The sequence below is a fragment of the Orbicella faveolata genome, unplaced genomic scaffold (assembly GCF_042242905.1).
Source record: "Orbicella faveolata isolate gen_17 unplaced genomic scaffold, um_ofav_v1 contig_24, whole genome shotgun sequence".
NCBI lineage: Eukaryota > Metazoa > Cnidaria > Anthozoa > Scleractinia > Merulinidae > Orbicella > Orbicella faveolata.
Genome location: NW_028301552.1, coordinates 12,572,482 through 12,594,810, shown reverse-complemented (window position 1 = coordinate 12,594,810; position 22,329 = coordinate 12,572,482). Strand labels below are relative to the sequence as shown.

Genomic DNA, 22,329 nt, shown 5'->3' with positions numbered 1-22,329 from the left:
CAAGTTGCGTGATTGACGCCTGTAAGGACGCTATCATTTTCGCCGCGGCTCCTATTTCTTGTTTTTCTCGCCTGCTCTAGCTCGCGGCAAGGGAATGGTAGAATATAAAAACATTTCAAGTATGGAAAAGGCGAGAATAGGTCGCCAAACTAAGAAAACAATTTAAATGACGTGTGCAGAATTTGCCAGGTAAATCTTCAGCTTACATATAGCAACTATGCAACGAAATCGTGCGTGAGTGTGTTTAATTTGTTCAGCATCCTTCTTCAGCGATTGTAGAAATCGCTCATCTATTGCTCTTTCCGCTGGTGCTTACACAATCATATCGAATTTGCCTTCTTCGACAACCTCCAATCTGTCCAGCTTATTGGCCAAATTACAGGCAAATAAATTCATGGCCTCGATTTTGACAATCTGGTCGTTGACAATCCTAGTTAATGGCGTCAGTGAGCAGAAAACTTGCAAAATTTCTAGCTTGGGCTGTTTTTCGCACACGTACAACACGAGCATGCGAAAATCTAATTCTTTCCGTAGCTTGGCGGCAAACTAATTAAGGCTGAAGGCGCGAAACAGGAAAAAGTGTGAAAATATTACATTAAGATAACACCTTTAACCTTAATTATTCTTATTTTTATCACCCATTGTTACACTACTTATTGCTCATTTTTAAGTGACATTCTTGTACAACTGACAACGGATGATTTTGTTACTTGATATAAGATATGAACTTTACATGCACCGTGTGGTTTGTGAAAGCATTATCATACTTTGTTCTGTTAAGAAGACTTGGTAATATTTAAAATATAAGTTTAATTTTCTTATTTAGTTTGTGGAAAAGATCAGTACTTTCAGTTGGCAGCATTGCAATGCATCGTTCAGATCTTGTAACATTCTCTGAAGGCATACACCAAAATTCTGCGGAATAGTTTCTTTTAAAGGTCTCATTGAGTCTAAGCCGATATTCGTTTTTGACAGGTAACGTCCATCTCTTATGTGCATATTTTTGATGCATTCCTCTGACTTGGATACACACCCTTAACATCCCCTCTAGCTTTTTACAAGAAAGTCAAATGCGGTCAACTGGTCTTAAATTTCCAAATATATTTATAACACGTGTTACGTTTAAGATGGAATAAATATGGTTCGATTTCTTTTTTTTTCGTTAAAGGTTCCATGGTTTTGAATTTATCTTTCTGTTTTTCTGAGTACTTCTTAGTTACTTTAGATACAAGCTACGCTTGCGAGAAAAATCAAAGCGTGAAATACTGAGTAAAACTAACTGTATGGCTGGTTGTTGTTTCTTTATTTTGTATTGAATTAACGTAATTATGCGCACAAAACTAATATTTAATGAATTGTGAAAAGAAACTATACTCGAGATTTCAGCAAGGTGTTATGTGTTTTGAACAAAGTTTGTTTTTAAACCGGATTGCATAACGGAAATCAAAGTTCTATTTCAATAGGCCCTTTGCAGCTAAGCCATCACGTGACCTACTTTTCATAAAATTATGGGCTATAACTTAACGAATGCCAGAAATGAAAAAAGCATGTCGAAGATATCAAAATGGCCAAGTTTGAGGCTCCCATCATTGAAGAATAAGATTTTATGACGGTCTAAATTTTTAAAACAATAAGAAGATTTGTATGGAAAACGTTGTTGGAGAGCAAGACCTTGCTCTCCAGCAACATTTTCCATACAAACCCTCTAAATTTTCCGAAAATCCAAACTGTCATACAAACTTTCTCTTTAATTCTAGGGGCCTCAAACATTTAATGATATTTTAACGGGAAGCTTTCTCACCCGTAGGTGATCTACAGAAAGGTCCCGATCCAAAATAACATTAAATTATTAAAAAATAAATACACAAATTAAAAAATATATTAAAAATACAAAAGTAAATTATAGACTAGTAGATTTAAAAAAATTACTTTTAAACTGACATATGGTGTCAGAGTTCTTCAAGTCACTGTCCAAGGCATTCCAGTCTTTAAAGGCATGATAACAAGTTCTCTGTTTACCCCAGTTCCGTTTTACTGTTGGAAGTCTAAGATGATCTTTGGAGCGAGTGTTATATCTATGGACATCGCTATTTCTAGATAATTCCAATTTGTGAGATGTAATTCCATTCACACATTTATAAACATACAAGCAGCGATGGAAGTGCCTGCGTTGATTTAAATTTAATCAGCCAAGCTGACTGAGAGCATCGGTTGCAGAAGAATACAATGGTTCATTTAGAACAAGTTTTGCCGCCTTGTTTTGCAACACCTACAGGTTGTTCATTAAAACAGCGTTATCCTTATCGCCCCATACCAAATCAGGATAATCAAAGATTGGAAGAACAAGGCTATTGTAATAAAGAAGGCGTGCATTATACGGCAACAAGTGCTTAATCCTACGCAAAAGACCTAGTCTCTGGTTCACTTGGCCATTTTGGTATTTTCGATGCGCTCTTTCCATTTCTGCCATTTTGGTTCAAACTTGGCCATTTTGGTATTTTCGATGCGCTCTTTCCATTTCTGGCATTTTTTAAGTTATAGCCCATAATATACAAATTTTCTAGGAAAAATTGGTCACGTGACCCCAGCTGCAAAGGGCCTATTTTAGTTCATACAAAGAAATACAGCGAAACGAAACAGCATACTAATCTAGGCATGCGCGACAGTTGTATCGCGTGGCCAGGTGTTTGCCATCTGTCTCTTTTTCAAGTCTCACTAGACATGAAAACGAGATTCCACGAGGTTGCACCATCTCAAGGTTGAGTTACAACTGCCAAGTTGTCCATTTCTCTTCGAATGCGTTTACCACAAAAGCTACGAACGAACTCCTAGAGACTGCAGTAAAAAAATCTTTATCTAAACGTAACGCAAATTCTTAAGTAAAGAGCTTTGATTGCTGAGGTTCAGCTGAATGAAATTTAGTCTTGTGCAACAATGCCGCTGCAAAAAACTTCGCCACCAATAAAAATATCATTAATAACGACTTTTAAGACTAATTTAAGCCTTTTTCAATGTTGAGAAATTAAAAGGTGCTTAGAAGTCACTTGGAGTCAGATTCCTCGATGAAGATCGATTGACTACTTTCGCATAGGAAAACGCTATCATCTTTTCTCTACCTCTTTAAATTTATCTCCCACTAACTTTGAATTTTCCAAAACCTTATTTCTGTATGAGGTAAATTCTTACCCCACCCCACACAGTTTTCATTGTATTCATAGTTACGTGGCAATATGTAATTTCCTGACCGCGAGGTCGACAAGTTTAAGAAATAAAAACGTTGGACTAGGGTGTGGTTTTTACAGTTTTATTCCGTAACCTGCACTAACACTTCAGCGAAACTGTTTACTGCCAGTCTTTACAAACATACCTTTCAACTGTATTCCACTTACGCTTTCAGAAGTGTTCTGCACTTACACATTGTTTTATTTTACCATGTTTTTCATTTTCGTCGAGCTTCTTGTTATAGTGTACTTTGTACTGCTCAAGCATTGTCTCCGTCATGTCAAAAACGCCTTTCCTGTAATGAACATGGTCTCGGCACCGAAGTGGATACGAATCGGTCAATGAATACACGTCTATGACATCAAATCCTGCTTTGCACATGGCTGACATAGAGTAGGCATTGAAGAGGGCAACCCTCTAAAAGGAGAGAACGCAAAAATGTTTTATTGAGGTTCTAACAGATGTATTGCCTCTCTTTAGTGTTAAATAAGAGGTAATCTATCGTTGTATTCTATTCACGCTGAAACGATTATACAACCTTTTTTTCAAACTAATCTTTATACACCCAAACACAGTATATCGGAGCGGAAATTTCGTTTATTGATGTAGGATATAGCGAGTTGACATAGATGCTTTCGATTTCCTCCTGCTTTTCGAGCCATTGATATTCTCCTCTTTGTCAGAAAAAACCCATTCCCTTCAAATATGAAATAATGCATGGTGTTTTAAATTCATTTTGTTTAACCCTAAACCACCTTATTCTTATTAGCAAATAGTACTTACGTCACAAAAGAAGCTAAGTTAGTTTCAAGTAAGCACTTGACTCAAGTGCACTTGAAAATCTCAAGTCGCACTTTACAAGTCTTATCTTTACAACTTTGAAGATCGACATATTTTGCGCGGTGCAAGAAACAAGTCGCATGTTTTTAATGAGCTACGAGTCCAAAACCGTTTTCGTATTTAGCTCGCTTTATTGCAATATGATTTGCTTTACTGCAATGTTCTAAATAATAACAGCAGTAGGCACACACCGTCATTGACGGCCTATTTTTTGTCAGTGTTTTCGTAGTTTGAACTCATACCGCAATCGGCTCAGTTGTTATCTCACGAGAACGTTTCGAGCTTGGCCTTCGCTTACCTGGCTGGCTTTCAAGCAATATAATTCGTGGACCGACCCTTTCCGAAAACGATCGACATCTTTGCATGTGAGATGAACGTATAAGGCGCGATTCTTGCCAAAACTTTCTTCGCAAAATACCGCATTCTGTCACGAAGAGCGAGCAATGTCGCGTTTCTCGTCCCCAGTTTCCATGGTCTACGCATGGAACGCCTGGGACCATGACCCACCTTTTGGCGACCAAAACACTTGCATTTTATGACTAGGGCGACGGAAGCCCGAGTAACAAGAACGTGAAATGACCAAGTTCTGTGTAGTCGAAGGAACGCGAACGTGGACGGCTAATTTTTCGTGTTTCCATTTGGAATTGAACGCTGGCATTACACATTTAACCTGAGCACGTTTTAAGAGCCATTGGCGTACTGAACAAATCTAGGCAGCTGCCTAGTAAAATATAAATTCATTTTTGACTAGACGTCGTCTTCGGCGTCGCCGTCGTAGTTGCTTAAGCTCCCTAATTGCACAAGGCAGCCGCGCCCGCAATACAAGCGGTAAGCAAAACTGAACTGTCCTATCGAAACGAGACAATAACGTTTGTTTACCTCTTCACAACTCAGTATTCAACCTGGTGACACTTGGCGAGCGAGCTGGAGTTGTCGGACTCGCTAGAAAAAGTTTGGCAAAAAGTTTGCTGCCAAATTTAAAAAGAAATTTTGGCTAAAAAACAGCTTTGTTCCAAATTACAAGCTGGTGTTTGTGATAATGTGCTAATTTATGTATAAAGTGTACAAGAATGTGCATGAGTGAATAAGAGCATGAATAAGTATGTCGTAATTTATGCGTCCTTAGTCAGTTGTATGATGTAACGCGACGGTTAGGATCTCTTTAGCATTAAAGCGTTTCTTCTTCAAATGCTCTTGTAGTGCTGTTAAAGATCTGTTAAATATAAAACAGTGTTCATATTAACTTGCTTCAGCGATTTGAAGTCGATAATTTCGCTTCTACCATTTTCTGCGCACCGCCATGTTTCAATATTTTTGCAAAGCATAATGGGAACTTATGACGTCATTGTGCGCTTGGATGTTATTAAAATACAACATTGCGTAAGTCTAGAGAAATGTGCTTCTAATCGTTTATAATTAATTTTTCAGATGAACATGTACAGCTCTAATGAAAAATCTTCTGTAGACTCCATATTAAGAACTCTGACCTCGTGAATGACGTCATAAATTACCACTGATAAAATGAAAACCAAACACACTGTTTGGTTATGCTTTGAAACTTTTAAGATTCCCTTTAAAACTTCTAAGCCAAAAGTCTCATTGTTTTTCCTAAAATTTGGTGTGGTTGCTGGCATTTAAATCTCTCTTTGTAAATATTCAAAGCCGTTTCCAGCAAGAAAACTGGCCCGACTTTAATAGCTTTGCATTAAAGTGCACCTAACCTCAAAATTTTTTTCGCTAAAATAGTAAAGCTTATTTTGTGGAGTAATCTGCCGCAAAGATTTTTCGAGAACTTGAGAACTCTTAGTAGGGAACACTTCGTAACTAAAAACAATTAATGGAAAAAAGTTTTCTAGCAGTGGGTATCTTATGGTGAGGGGGGGGGGGGGGCGAGGATAGGGCAGGATACCTAAAAACAAAGCTCAATGAAGAAATCACAAAAAGTAACAGTATTGTTCGAGGATCACTAAAGCATGTTTGTAACAGTGATACAGGACTAAACAGGTGTACACTAATCGTAATTCACACTTGACCAACCAAGGATTGCAATAACATAACAAACCCCCTAGCTACCCCCCTCTTACTCAGGAACTTTACAATGACTTGTTTATACATGTAACTGATCGTTTCACAACTATACTTGTAAATTGGAAGAATCACTGTTAAGTAAAATGTTGTGTGCATGCATGTAAAGAGGGATTCGGAAACATTTTTCTATTTTATACAGCCATGTGCATGCCTGAATTACCTCTCTTTGCTGTCAGTTTGATAATAGGTTTGCTTCCCTTTAGTTTTGTATTTGCCCGCTGCTAATCTTAAACTCCATTTCTGAAGGCATACAGGTTTAATTCCTGGATATTCAGTAACACACTTTAAGATAGCAGCGCTAAAACCTTCAAGAGCAAGATCACTCTTCTTTGAGTCTTGACAACCTTCTAACTCATTTAACAGCAATAACATTCGTTGATGATTTGAAGGGAAGCGACGCTACAGTTTCAACACTTGCACGTAAAGAACACAAACACTGTCATGGGATGATCATTTTGATCTACATTGAACGCATGAAGTTAAAATAATTTGAGAAAGTGAACGGACTTGACTATTATTACGAAAGTATATTAGTGCGAGATCGAAGAAGACGCGAAGATAGTAAAGACGCGCCACGCGCTCATGACAGTCTTACTACTATCACTCTTCGACTTCTACATATCATTGCCTTCGAGTCTGTCCATCAGAGTTCGTTCGAGTTCTTTGCCAGCATCCACCGCCTGGTATTTGGCTGTCCATTCTCCATTGGCCAGAGTATTCAGCATACAAATCAGCTCGGTCGTCACCGTTTGACCATGCAGTTTGCGATGTTGATAAGCGTGAGCGGTCATTCTCTTCAGCGATATAATTAATTTCAGAGTTTTCTGAGTCAAAGCTCATTTCAGAATCAGACGAACTAGAAGACATTGTTATTAAAAACAGAAATCGGTCGACTGCGGAGTCCCAGCGAAAGAACTTCTGCTGCAAAAAGGCTTCTACACTCGGACAAAGTAAAAGACCTGACTGGGACAGCCGAAGCATTCGTTCTCGATTTGACGTCACAGCTTTAACTCTCCCCAGATTCCCCATGCGCGGTCGCGAACCATTCGAAACTCGGTTTCGAAGGGGCACAGAAATTCGAGGATTTAACCAAATCGAAAAATTTTTGCGGCAAATTACTCCACAAAATAAGCTTTATTATTTTAGCGAAAAAAAAAATTTTGGTGTTAGGTGCACTTTAAACATACATTTATACGTCAGGACAGCATGCTTCTCTCGCGTGCTGAAAGCTGATTAGTCAATTAAAATTTTATAGGCACTGGCCATATTGCTTGGAGTTTTGATTGGTTCACTGGATTGTTTGTGTAATTTGTGACTGGCCAGAATGATTGCATTGGTTTGGTTTTACGACACTCACTTGAAAACTGCCCTAAAAGCTTACAAACGAGAGAGTACAAACCTGGCTAGTAAAAAAGCGACCACTGGTTTTATTTAAGGACGAGACCTTTTCCTTGCAAATGGCGGTGGATGACTTCCAAATGATCTTAGCTTTATACTTTGGAACTCTCTCACCTTGTGAGAGTTCTTCTGTCTTGAAAGTCAGTATCAAGTCATCTATTAGCTTTTGATAAGCGGTAAAATTGATCCTATCCACAAAATGTAGGTTCAGGTTTAAAAGCAAGACGCTTTCCCCTTGTTGCATTTCTGGCGTGCGTAGGACGTCCACAATAATTCCAATGACTTTTTCAGGTCTAAAATCAAGATCACTCTCCAGAGCAATGTTCAAGCCTTTGTTGTGAGCATGGTAGATCCACATGTAGCTGTTTCCGCATTTTTGATAAAGTAATTTACACAAAGATCGAGTCTGGACAGACCTGTATAGCCGACGACCCAGTGAATCACCGTAGATCCAAAGCGTTCCAGATTGTGTGTAATTTTGCGGCATCGACCAATTGTAAGACTTTGCTTTATATAAATGGAAAAAAAGAAAGCATGTTAGGAAAACAAAAAAGTGCTGTTAATAAGTGTAAAACCGTAGAAAAAAACGGAGAAAGAGTGAAATTCTGCAGTAGCTTAGAATGATTTAATACTCCCATATTTCCTTATGTGTACTTATAATTTAAAAGCTGATAAACCAACTGGCTTAAGAGATTCGCGACATTATGAATATTTTGAATTGAATCCGATGTTAGCGACATGGTCGTCGTTACTTTTACAAACCCCTTACTGGTTTTACCCGATGTACCCTTGCTGCGTCTCCTTATTAAGAATTGAAATACTTTAATAAATTATTCCCAACCTTTAAGATATGGCATCCACTGGTCATTTTTCCATTCACCAAATCCATCCCATAAATACTTGCAGGTTTCCGAACAGGAGACAAGTCCTTCAAGTTTGTCTGCATGAAAAACAACAAGTTACTTCATTGGTAACCTTTGACTCTTCAAAAGCTCTTATACTGAAACAACACAGTTGAACTCGTTTTCAAAATTCGTAATGGAAAATATTATTTTCCAAGCTGTAGTGGTTGCATCACTCCATCACTCCTTCACTCCATCACTCCTTCGCTCCTTCGCTCCTTCGCTCCTTCGCTCCTTCACTTCCTGTTAGACATTTGGAAACCCATGGGAAGAAACTCCAATATGAAAAGGTCAGGGATTCTCATCGAAAAATTTCAATTTAACTCCTGAAGGAGAGTAATGTGTGCGTTGCTCGAGCTTCATTAGACCCCTAAAATATACCACTTAAAATGGAATATGTTCGATTACTAGCCACTGTTCAAGAAAGGATCCCGCACACACTTGTACACCCGACTCATGTAATACCACAGACCAGCGGAAATCAAGCCTACAAACATAAATTAAATGAGAGCGTTTTATTCATTATTCAGTCTTCGAGTGCACCCAAAAGGATACTTTGACAGCTAAAAATAGTGACTGTTCATTATCAACCCCCTAAGTGAGACCAGAGTCCTTGACTTGTACCCGAGACGACGAGCATCCCCGACGTTTTCATATAGACGTCCCCCCCTCCCCGGTTTCGAACATCCGCCGTAAAGGGCGTTTTACAGTCGCTTGCACCGTGTCAAATTAGTTATTTTCGAGAGGTAGGAGATGAAACAATTTTTCCATTGTAAGGAAAATACTTATGGTTCTTCCTTTGCGATTCGATTCAGAGAAAGTCTTCGTGGTTTTTCCTGCACAAACCTACGTGACTTGTGCATGTGAGTTCCAAAGTAATCGATATAAACGAATAATTAAAAGCTCCAGACGATTTTTTAAACACAAGAAAGGGAAAGACAAATGCTACCTTTCGGTAAGTGATTTCTTGCCAGAAAAAGAAAATACAATGAAGAAGAAACGGAAGAAGAGTCTCGAGTCACCGCTAGGCTCCGAACTTCCATAGTCACCCATCACGCTGTGCTACGTGTTTATCGATTTCTATGAGGTGATAACTATTATCAATGGTATATTTAAGTATTAAAACTCTGGGTAGTTAGCAGCGGATGGTGATGTGGATGGCTGGATTAGGCGTTGCCGAGCTTGTTGAAGAGGAGTTGACACGATTTACTCACAAACTGAATTGTTTTGATGTTTTGATGTTTCTCTTTCGTGGTGTCATTCAACAGGTTATGTTCGCAAACAAACATCGAGTAAATTTTCGAGCCGAATAATAGTTATTGTTTATTTAGTTTGCAGCAGTTGGAGCTCGCTTACAAGTGGCGACGTTTTCTTGTTTCCCGAAGAATCGAAGGAGGATTCAGAAACATAACTAAATAATTCAGTTTCCAAGAAGATCAAAATGAAGGAAATTTCGTACGTAAGATTAAAAAAAAATCAAATGAATTGATGCCAGCTCCCGTGCAGCTGCAAGCTTCAAATGACATTTCAATTCGCCTGTAATTTCGCTAAAGCATGAAGTTTAATAAAAAAAAAATGAAGTTTAATAATACCTGATGTGTATGTTAATAACTGGCCATGGAATCATTATCTAAGGGAGTTTCAGTCAGAAATCTACTTAAACAAGGCCTCGTCAACTATCACCTCATAGAAATAACAATGATATTATTTAATAGCTAGATCATTGCGCGGACCATAATGTTCAGGTGGTCTGAAATAGTCTGCAGCATGTTTCAGCATTTGAAATTTGATAAATTATTACTGAAACTCTTTATCACTTCATACTGCATTCATGACATGACATCAAACAAATATACAATCAAACAGATACCTTCTTACCAGAAAGCGAGCCTTTAAGTTGGGCCTTAATTACATTTATTGTTAAGGCAGGTTGTCCATTGTTGAATGGCTGTTTCACCAAATATTCGTCTAAAGGACCCAGAACTCCATCTTTCTGGTGGGTGCCCTGAGCGTCACCTATAATGAACCAATCACGAGGTGGGTCTTTGAAGCCATCACAAAGACTGTAATCAAGGTAAACAATCAGCTGATAGACACCAGGCTCCATGATGAGAAATAGAGCCTCGTAAGTTCCATTATTGTGATCGAAAACAGTGGCCGCAATGCTTGCCGGGCCGCGTACGTAAACCCTCCAGGTGTCTCCACCAATCAACTTCGTGCGATTGTCTGAGGTTTTTGACTGGATGAAAATCTTGCTGAACTCTCCCGCTGGCCTGATGTCTTTGAATATGATCTCACTTGTCGCAGCGTTGCTTCTATTGCTTTTGCCCCAATGATCTTTCACTAATCCCCAGACCATATTCTCGACACAAGGCTCAAAAATGTTGTTCCAGTCTACGCGTGCACGGCGCTGACGAAGCCACTCGTGTCGGAAGTCTCGCAGCCTCTTTGAAATTACCGACTTTTCTGATTGACGACGCCTTTTATATACACTCTTCATTGAACCATTGTTCATCGTGTCCATGAAAAACAGCAAGCAGAGGGCAAGTACTGCACCAAGGCAAATGGTAAACCAGAAGTACCGCGTAATACCCAGCATTGTTCTGTTGCGTTTCGTGGGGAGCTGAGTACTTGATGACACTGTCTTTAACTAGATCATGGAGAAAATGGAAGAGAATGGAAAGAACTGATTGGGATTATAAGAACTAAGGTGAACACTTTTGAACGCTATTTACTTGAACATTAAAGGAGGTTGGCTTTTGCTCAGGTGTTGCATTTCTATTTTTAATGATTGTCTCGAGACTCATTCCAGTTTCTCAGCCATGCAAGTAGAACCAAAAGCATTCGTGAATCTTGTGCACGTCTTGCCCCAGTGCTTCACACTGGTTGCATGTATTTTCAACCGGCAATAGACAGACAGACACACTGACAGATACACTGGCAGACGCACATGCAGAAAATTGCTTTTTTCAAGCCCGATGCCTAGTACTCCAACTCCCAATGTTAATAGCAGAATCAGAAAACACTGAACTACATTTTTGGCATCAGAATAATAGAGCATGCCGCAAACATAATTTAATTCAAAAGTATCAAGAGAATTGTTTGCGTGTTATGGTTTTGTTTAGACCTGTATATTTATTTTCAATTCTTTTTTTGTTTTGTTTTGTTTTTTGTTTTTTGCAAGACGTGACTGCATGTGGATAGCTTAGTTAACAGAGAACCCACCGGTATAACAACGGTCATGGGTTGGCATTTCATTGAAGCTTCTCAGGCTTTGCTTTCGCAGCTTCTAAAGTAGCGTACAAGTAGCGTGAGATGTAGTATCTGGGCCACCATTCATTCAAACCTCACAGCAGTACTTAAATGGATTTTCACACCCCTCAGCCGCACTTTTTAAAATTTACCTCTTAATCTTAAAGTGGTGAGAATTTTTTGTGCACGGCGGTGTGTTTAAAACCTTATTTTGCCTCTTAATTTTAAAATCAAGACCATTTTTTACCCTGTTGTCTCTGAGAGGCCTGAAAATCATTTTTCGACAGACACTTACAGAGGAACCGACATACATTACTATGGGGGATGAAAAGCGAAAGACACTTAAAGAGAAACCGCCATATATTATTACGGAGGGTGAAAAAATAATGTACTCTAATAGTATGGATAGAAATAGTCTTAGTAAATTATCAAAACAGCAGCTAATTGAGTTGCTACTGAAAAAAGAAATTAAGTCAATCCTGAAACCAAGAAAAAATGTAAAACAATCAGTCACGGAGTATGGAAATAAAATAATACAGCCGCCGCCTCAATTTAGAGATCTTCCTGTTACGGCACCACCACCTCAATTTAGAGATGATTATAAGCCTGTTCCAGCACCCAGGACTAAAATAACAAAACTTGACAAGGCTCTTAAAAATGCTGTTAAGTCTTATGAAGTTGGTATTAAAAATCAAAAATACCCATTAAGGCAGTTAAACAGCACTAATAAATGGATTGAAACTTATCTCAAACGTATATTAAACGAAATGAAAGGACTAAAACTGGTTGAAACGTTAAAAATAACTTTTAAAAACCCAAAGATAAAAATACATTATACAAAAGAGCTTATTTCAACAGTAAAACTTAAACAATGTACAAATGATACTGAAATTGAAGAATTATTAAAATTAGCATTAGAACAGATGATTAAAAAGATTGCACAATGGTTATCAGAAGGATCAGGATGGGTTATAGAATCAGTTGATAAACATTATTTGAATATAGTCAAGTACAATCCTATGAAGGGTTCATCATATATACAACTTCCAAGAGAATTGAGAAACCCCAAGAAGGGTTTGGTAAACATGAAAAACAAAGATGATAAATGCTTCAGATGGTGTCATATAAGGCATTTGAACCCACAATCAGTACATCCAGAAAGGATTGAGAAGTCGGACAAAGCATTCATTAATACATTAGATTATTCTAACATTGAATTTCCAGTTGATGTGGAACAATACAATAAAATAGAAAAACAGAATAAAATCAACATCAACGTATTTGGATATGAAGGAAAACAACCATTCCCTATTTACGTTTAAAAGAAAAGTTCGATAATTGTATGAATCTTTTGTTGATAACAGGAGATGAAAATAAACATTATGTGTTGATTAAACATTTCAATAGATTCATGTACCATCAAACGAATAACAAAGATAGATAGATAGATAGATAGATAGATAGATAGGCAGACAGACAGACAGACAGACAGATAGATAGATAGATAGATAGATAGATAAATAGACAGACAGATAGATAGGTAGATAGATAGATAGACAGACAGACAGACAGACAGACAGACAGATAGATAGATAGATAGATAGATAGATAGATAGATAATCTCTATTTATCCACGGTACAAAATTCGTAAGAGAGAAAACATTTCTGCATGTACTGCCTACAATGTTTCAGTTCAGACAAGATTCTCAGTAAACATAAGACTGAATGTATGGTTATTAATGGTCAACAAGCCATAAAAATGCCTGATAAAGGTGAAAGAATTTTATTCCAAAATCACCACAAACAGTTACCTGTACCATTCGTTATTTATGCTGATTTTGAAGCCATCACAGAAAAAGTGAAAGGTTGTCATCCCAATGATGATAAATCGTTTACTGAAGCTTATCAAAATCACAAAGACTGTATTTTTGGTCATAAAGTCGTTTGTTGTTATGATGACTAATTCACTAAACCAGTACAAGCGTATAGAGGCGAAAATGCTGTTTATAAATTCTTAGAAAAAATGTTATATGAAGTGAATTATCGTAAAAATATCATAAAAAATAACTTCAACAAGCCATTAAAAATGACGGATAAAGATGAAGAAAATTTCAAGGAAGCTAATAAGTACCACGTGTTAGAGACCATTGTCATATCACTGGTAAGTACAGAGGTTCGGCTCATCAAGATTGCAACCTTAATTTCCAACTAACTGATAAGATTCCAGTAATATTCCACAATCTGAGAGGTTATGACAGTCACTTTATCATGCAACAGATTGGTCAAATAGCTAAAAATCACACATATAAGAACAAAAAAAATGAGAAGAGCAGCAAATGAACATAAATGCAATACCCAATAATATGGAAAAACATATGGCTTTCATGTTGGGTAATTATCAGACGTTTCTTGACAGTTTCCAATTTATGAGTTCAAGTCTTGATAAGCTAGTCAGCAACCTTCCAAAAGAATCATTGAAATATACATCAGAAAAGCTTCGAGGAAAAAAATTAGATTTAATGTCTCAAAAAGGTACGCATCCTTATGATTTCATGGATAGTTTCGAAAAATTCAATAAAACAGAACTGCCAACTAAAGAAGAATTTTACAGCATTCTGGATGATGAACATAGAACAGATGAAGACTATTCTCATGCTCAAAGTATTTGGAAGAAATTCAAACTGAAAAATATGGGTGAATATCACGATCTGTATTTGATATCTGACATCCTACTGTTAACAAGAGTCAACATCTGTTAACATGAGTCAACAAGTGAAAGCAACATCATCGTCGATGGCATCAAAGACTTTCCAGATTCACCTCATGACTTAAACAAAAAGCTTACAGTTTTAGAATGGGAAGGGGGTTGAACAATGAGTATTCATCCCGGCTGAGTTTCAACATGTACAAACTTCCACAAGGTGAGTACACTTTGGTGATTGAATTTTTCTCGCCAGTTATGGATCAGGTGACAGTGTCTGTTGTTTCCACTTCATTGAATATCGGCCAAAACTCAACCAAGCTGTTTCCCCAAAACAGCCGATCCGTCATTCACTGGCATAAGTGGGACATAACTCCTCCCGAATACATCTACGTTGACATGAGATGTCAGGGCACTGCAAGCAGCCCTGCCCAGGGGCATGGCCATTTGATTGTTTATGGAATGGAGGGGAAACAGAATGATGTAGACTCAGATAGCTTCAGATGTTTTGATAATCCGCATGCTTTTAAAAATGGTAAAATGACATTCAGTACAGAAGTTGAATTTGAACATCATGATGGTATCGACGTAAAAAATAATAAGATAAAAGGTGTTTTAGAAGGTACTGATGAAGATGCTGTGAATCTTAAACAACGCAACAAAAGTGAAAGTGATACTCTGAAAACGTTGAGATTGGATATAAATGCAGCCAAACAACAAATGCAAAATGAAATCAATGCACTCAACAGAAAACTACAAAACGCCACATGGCTAAAAAAAAGAGTATAATGGGATTTGGTTTGAAGAATATGCTGATTTTTTAATCCCATCACAAATCAAATACAAAAATGATGATTCTACAATATCATCAGTTGGTATGTTAACTCTGACAACCACAAAAACAAAATCCGATTTAAGTAATACGAATGGATTGATTGAATTTAGTGCCACACTTGCATCAAATCTTGAAACAAATGCTCATTATACAATATACTTTGTGATTGATTTTACTAATAAAAAAAATATTGGAATTTGTTAATATCATTCATAAAACAAATGGTGGTAATACTGATTTATCGTACTCAATATTTAATCATCCGCTGGAGAATGTGCGTATATTACAAATTCGTGGAACATTTTCAATTCAGGAAGAATCAGAATCAATATTGAAAATAAATACTACAACAAACAAGTTATGTTTTGGATTGTGAAAAATCAAAACAGTTTCAAATTTACATACGGTGATGGAACTAATGTATGTGTTTTCAATTACATAAATAAAAACAACGATCTGAACAAAACTTTTAAATTTGAATTCTATTATTCTGTATTAAAAGTTGGTTTCTCTTATAATTCTCATGACATTGGTGGTACAGAATTCAATAAGATAATGGAATATGAAAAAACGAAAGGTACATATTTCGGTTGAATAATATCTAAACCATATATATGAAAACACCGAAGACTATATTCAATTTCTATCATATTAATCGATCCAAATTTAACAGAATCTGATTTATCAGTATTGAAAGCTTTGTACAAACACTATCATAAAAAAATATTGGCTTTTCAAAATGACTTACAAATATCTCAAAAAGGTAGAACTTGCGTGTAATATTGGATCTGTTTCATTAGTAGTAACAGGGACAATTGCGGGTGGTGTAACATTGAATCCCATTGTTCTTGGGACAATATCAGGTGCTGGTCTCATTTTGAAAGCATTTTCAGAAGCTAAAAATTTCGAAAGAAAAATAGAGATGTGTAAATTTGCATGCACAACATACGAAGATATATTGACAGATTTACGGTCATTTTTGAGAGGATTGGAATTCAATGATAAAGAATTTCTCGACTATGTCAAAGTTCTCGATGACATAATCATTGATATGTGTCCATTATCAGACAAATTTGAAGACAAATACAATAAAATGTCCATTCAACAATAGATTTTATTTTATTACCGATTAATGATTGGATATGAGACCAATGTTGCTCATAAAAATCTAACGTAGTTCGTGATTTCGTGATTTTGATATGGTCACACGGTATCTTCAACATTTCAAATATCTTCTTTTATAACAAAGTTAATGTTAATCATTCTTTTGCGATTACCATTAATTTGTTGGAGTATTTTATTAATTTCTTTGAAAATCTTGTGTATTTTCATTCTGTCATGACTTGATATATGTAATTTGTATTTATTAGATATATCAATAATTGTGTTTTCCAAATGATATTTTCTCTCATAGATTGATTTCTTCACAATCTTGTATTTATTTTCATAGAAATTAATGTTATCTTTTGATACGTAATAGCTATTAACCGTACCACAACTTTGGCAAGCATTCATACCTTCATTATTTATCATGTTTTGTTTGTTGCAGCAAGGAATGTGTTTTGTTGACGGTTGTTGCAAGTGTAGATCGCAAAATGGGCATTCTACGTATTCCATTGTGATCATTTCAGCGTGTATTTCTGGATTACGACTCATTTATACAATTAGGTTACAGTATTTTTAACAACTGTCTGATGACTGCGAAGAATCAAAATCTGATTCAGTTGGCGACCATACTTCACCCGAAGATTGTGAGTCCCAACTTGAGCTTGAGCTTCGTGAATCCCAACTTGAGATTGAGTTTTGTGAATCATCATAAACTGATTCTGTGCTTGTCGTTTCTTGAGAATATTCTTTGTCCATTAATATGTATAGTTTAGATTTTTATTTTTTATATATTTTATGTTTATATGGAAACAAAAAATGAAATCGCAAAGTGCAGCGATTATGTTGAAATTTACAAATGTATGAAGAAAAAAGAAAAACCAGAACTAATTCCCACAAAAGAGCTGAGTGGGAAAAACATATTGTTTGGTGTGGTGAGAGGGAAAAATATCCCGTGGTTATCGCTTTCAAAAAGGTAAAGTGGTGGAAGAACATAAAACGTTTGTTCTTTTGGTAAAGATATATAGGTAATATTTATGGTGAAATGCAACGTCAAAAATTGCAAATATAAATACCAAATCATTGGTAAATGCAGATGTGGAAGGGTATTTTGTGCTTTTCACAGATATTCTGACAGACATCATTGTGATTTTGATTTCAAGGATTATGAGAGGGATAAATCAGCTGAAGAGAATCAAAAAGTAGTTGCTGAAAAAATAATAAAAACATAATATATGGAAGTTGTACGATGGTTTTGTCCTTATTGTCAAGAATATTATTTGATAGTATATATAGTCAAACACAAACTCACAATGAAGCATAAAATGAATAAAGAAGAGTTTGAGAAAAGATATTTAATCTAATATACCAATATATGAAAACTTATTGTGTCAAACAAAGAATGCAAACTGAATGTGTTCCAGGAAATGAACGTTTGACAAGAGACAAAAATGGTCGATCATTAATGAAATGTATTTGTTCTGAATGTGGAATAACAAAAACTAGGTATGTGAAATCAAATACAAGAGGTCAAGGTATTGGTGATGCTGTTGGTCCAATAAAGGCAGCTGTAAAAACTGGTCAAAAAATAAGTGAAACATTATTTCGTCAAACAGAGCAAATGCTCAAAGATTATTATTCTGGAAAGATAGCCAAAGATGCTTTTAATACAAAAACCGTTTTTTTTTTTCAGTAATATCTTTCTGGAAGAAACCTTCAAGAAAACCAAGGTTTGACGGTAGTTTAGAAAATTAAGATTATGGTATTCCTCTTAAAGATGGTCGAACAGCGTGGATGAATTCTAGGTAAGAGTTGGCGGGGCTTGAAAACTTATTTAAAGTGCCACTGAGGGCTTTGAAAATGATGGCCCAGACACCCCATTCCAAAAAGTGCCCCTGAGGGGTGTGAAAATCCATTTAAGTGCTGCTGTAAGGTTTGAATAAATGGTGACCCAGACACCCCATCTCCATACTACCGTACATAACTGGGACACTCTTTCATCGCGTGCACTCAAGAGTGTTTCTCTGTCTGTTTCCAAGATAGTTCGGGATTACATTAAGGACGGTGACTACTTTTGTTCGTGTGTACACGTTCTACGCATCACGCAAGGCATAGTTTAAGCGCCACGCGCGCGCTGGGTTGACATTGACGCAATCTACTACGCTACCAAGTACACGACTGAAATGAAAGCAAATTTTTCCTACAGTGACCAAATCAAGTTTAATGAACCTGCACTTAAACCAGGAAGACCATAATAACAGCATATCGCTAACTGTTAACGTCTTCCAGCTGAAAACTAGCTGTTTTCCGTCCAAAATTATACAGAGATCCAACTGTAAACATGAACCTGCAGATGGCGTAGTTCACTCGCAAAGCAAGTGCGAGATACGCAAATGTTTTACTTACTTGGGAGGTGACAGGAAAAAATGTAACGGACACCGTAACAGTTTTCAAAAACGATCAATAACTTTAAAAAACGCGTGGTTTACCCCAACATTTTATGATATGAAATGAAAGTGGCAAGCCTATTCAATGAGTGACTAGTTTCTGGCGGTGAGAAAAAGGTATTTAGGCTGTATTTTACCTGAACCAGACAAAGGCTGTCAGATCGAGACTATAAAAGTGCTGTCGGTTACAACGATTTTGATATTAAAAACATACCAAAAATGGTTTTTATGGTACCATTTACCATGCAGGTTCAAGTTCTTTATAAATGTGTTTGCTTTTCTGTATGTAAAGGCGAATTCTATGGAAATCTGTGAAGAAATATCCTTTCCTTTTTTTTCCAGAAAAATACTGATTTCAGCATTTTTGTTGAGATTAAAGGCTAATTATCTCGAAAAAATGCAAGGCTACCTCCATTTTTCTTTGTGGATTCCAATAGCCCTTGCAAAAATCTACTTTGTCCGCGTGGTCCTAACGTGGCGCAAAAATAGATAGACAACGAGGCGCGCAGCAACGAGCTGGCTATAATCATCTCTTATAATCCATAGAATATTTACGCTTGCGCGCGATTGGTCAGAGTCTAAGCGCGTTACGTGATTGAATATACCCAGCTAAAGCTGGGGAATATCCGAGTGTTATAATCCATCAAACATTTTCGCTTGCGCGCGATTGGTCTAAACACGTCACGTGACCGAATATTCCCCGGTTAAAGCTGGGGAATATCCAAGTGATATTTCCCAATTTTCAAAACTGCGCGAGATGCGAAAAATATTTGAAGGATAATAAACACAATACACTGCATTTGCCTCGAACATATGCTTAAATATTTGTCCTTAGACATTATCTGTTCCTCGAAGCTTAGAGTTTTCTTCGACCTACGCTCTCGGGAAATTATCCTAGTATATAGGCCATTTTACAGTTTTGTGCTCAGTTACCCGTGGCCTGTGATTTTAAGTGACCTTGCTGTGAAACAGACCTCTCTGCTTTTTTCATTTAAATGCAAACTATTTAGCATTAATTAAAACAACTTGATTTACATAACAACAGCAGTGAGGTCTGTATCAAAACAAGGTCACCTCCAGCCTCTTTGTCATTTAAATCCCAGGTTACTGAACGGACAATTGTAAAAATGGTCTATTCCCGGGCCAAATGGAGACTATTGTTTATGTATCCAACAAGCGCGAGTGGAATACGACTAGAGAACGTGAAATACAAAAGCCAATATTTCACTGAATATCAAAGAAGACATCCGCACAGCGTCGGAGGTTCTCTTTCTCTTTAAAAGGAAACGAAACATAAACAAATCTTCCGCGAAAACATGCACGTAACGCGATGCCCGGACGAGCTAAAAATAACTTAAAAGGGTTACCTTGGGTGTAAGGCCAATGTGGGGGATTCGTTCTCTAACCTTGATAATATTTAGTGTATAAAACTTATTTTGAATTTTCGCATTTTTGTCGGTTCTTTTCTCTCACCGTGTTTTTATTTCACAAAGTAATTGAATTCACACCTACGTAAAGTTACTCAGAATGACAAAATGTCCATTTTCTCATCCTAATTTTGATTTCGCCTACTTGATCATCCATGAATTAAAGTATACAGGATCATTCTTGCTTCCCGCGTTACTTGAAAACTTTCGTCGCTTCAATTTTTTTCGGGTTTACTCAGTCCCGCCTCTGCTAACCGCCCCTACTTAGGTACTTTTAGTTGACAACATTGCAATGTACTGCTACAATCTGTGCCGAAAGACACCCAAATACTGTGGATTAGTCTCCTTTGAAGGTTTCGTTTATATAACCTGATGTTCCTTTTTAGTTTCAAATGGTAATGTGCGCTTGTTGTGTGCATAATTTGGGAGCGTTCCACTGACTTAGATACACAGCCTTAGATACACACCCTTAATATCCCTTGTAGCCTTTTCTTCAACTCCAAAAGCGGTCGAGGTCTCAAATTTACAAGCACAATGATAGTTCTAGTTACGTTTAAGATGGGATGAACGAGGCTCGTTTTTCTCGTTAAAATATGAAGGTTCTGAATTTATTCTGATTATTGTAACGCAACCAACACTTGAAGGCATTGTGTTTTCAAAGCAGAAGTGTTTATTAAATTCGAAACGAGACGTTTTGGTAATTCCATGTCTTTCTTCTTCTCAGTCTCGATATTCAAGGCTCAGGGAAGAGCAAACATTGTAATATAACGCTGCATTTCCGAATTGAAACATACATATGAACATCAATCCAGAGCAATACCAGCTGGTTATTGCAAATGCCGAAACAAAATGTTGTCAAATCTACTTAAATGTATTACGTTTACCAGACCCAAGTCAAAGGAAAATACTACACGTACTTAGTGAACCTCTTTTTACATCGTAATTCTTACGTTGTTTTTACTTGAAAACATATCTGAACGTTTTCGCAAACACATAGCCAATTGGTTTTCGCCTGGATTCGGGCTTTTTGGCGGCAATATTTAGATCAGTAAATTCTTGCTACCTACCTTTATTCTTCTTTTTGGCCTCAACTCAGAAAATCAAAAGCTGCAGAAAATTTATGTAACAGTCAGGATCGTGGTTATGAATTTTATTTCGTCTCAAACTGATCTGACGTTGCTAAGTTTCCACCTGGAGACAACTGAGGGGTGGCACATGCCATTAATTAGCATTTCATCCGTTAATCGTTGGATGTTGCTTTTCAGTGGCGTTTTAACTGAAACTGACAAAAGTTCAATTGAGGCCTTGTACTACTGTAAAATTGATATTAAAATCTTTTAAAAATCCAAGCTTTCGCCGATCTACGACATCATCAGGGATAAGAAAAAATATTCCGCGTAAGGCTTATATACAGATGTAAAGTAAAAACGTGTGAAAAGCGAAAAAATGTGGGGGGGGGGGGAAATGTATGAAATAAATAATAAGGTACAAATATGAATAACAACGAATAATATGATCTAGTGGGCGTGTCAAAGTACAAAGAGTCTCTAGATATGTTAAAAATATTTAACACATCTTAAGACTCTTTGTTCTTTACTCTACATTTTTAATATCAATTTTACAATAGTGCAAGGCCTCAATTGAACTTTTGTCAGTTTCCTTTCATCCGTTACTTTGAGACTTCAGGTTGCATGATTAACGGCTGTAAGGACGCCATCATTTTCGATATTTCGCCCCCTAATTAAGTATGCAAAACCCAAGACGCTGTGAAGTGTCTGGCTGTCAAAATGATCTAATCAAAATCGAGACGTTCAACGCCGCGGCTCCTATTTCTTGTTTTGGTCGCCTGCTGTAGCTCGCGGCAGGGGATTGGTAGAATATAAAAACATTTCAAAGATGAAAAAGGCGAGAATAGGTCGTAAAAAAAAGAAAACAATTGTAATGAGGTGCGCAGAATTTTCCAGGTAAATCTTAAGCTTACATATGGCAATTATGCAACGAAATCTTGCGTGAATGTGCTCCTTCTTCAGCCATCTTGGACATCCTCCAATCTGTCCAGCTTATTCGCTGAAATTACTTCGAACAGTCTGCTCGTTAACAATGCTGGTTAGTG

The 22,329-nt window shown here is 36.9% G+C and overlaps 1 protein-coding gene across 1 annotated transcript; it reads right to left on the bottom strand.

Moving 5' to 3' along the window:
- Positions 1-3,290: 3,290 nt before the first annotated feature.
- LOC110059177 (uncharacterized) lies at positions 3,291-21,339 on the bottom strand. Its single transcript, XM_089292605.1, has 5 exons — positions 21,284-21,339; positions 10,329-11,100; positions 8,390-8,488; positions 7,550-8,055; positions 3,291-3,639 (listed from the first exon to the last, which is right to left on the bottom strand). The coding sequence occupies exons 2-5, from the start codon at positions 11,047-11,049 to the stop codon at positions 3,394-3,396; spliced, it is 1,572 nt and encodes a 523-aa protein (XP_089148731.1). The 5' UTR covers positions 11,050-11,100; positions 21,284-21,339; the 3' UTR covers positions 3,291-3,393.
- Positions 21,340-22,329: the final 990 nt, after the last annotated feature.

Excerpts from the sequence above, each read along its gene's own strand:
- LOC110059177 (XM_089292605.1), bottom strand. The coding sequence starts at position 11,049 with ATGCTGGGTATTACGCGGTACTTCTGGTTTACCATTTGCCTTGGTGCA. Across the intron at positions 8,489-10,328 it reads ACTTAAAGGCTCGCTTTCTG|ACAAACTTGAAGGACTTGTC; the intron begins GTAAGAAGGTAT and ends TTTTTCATGCAG. Across the intron at positions 8,056-8,389 it reads GTGGATGCCATATCTTAAAG|CAAAGTCTTACAATTGGTCG; the intron begins GTTGGGAATAAT and ends ATTTATATAAAG.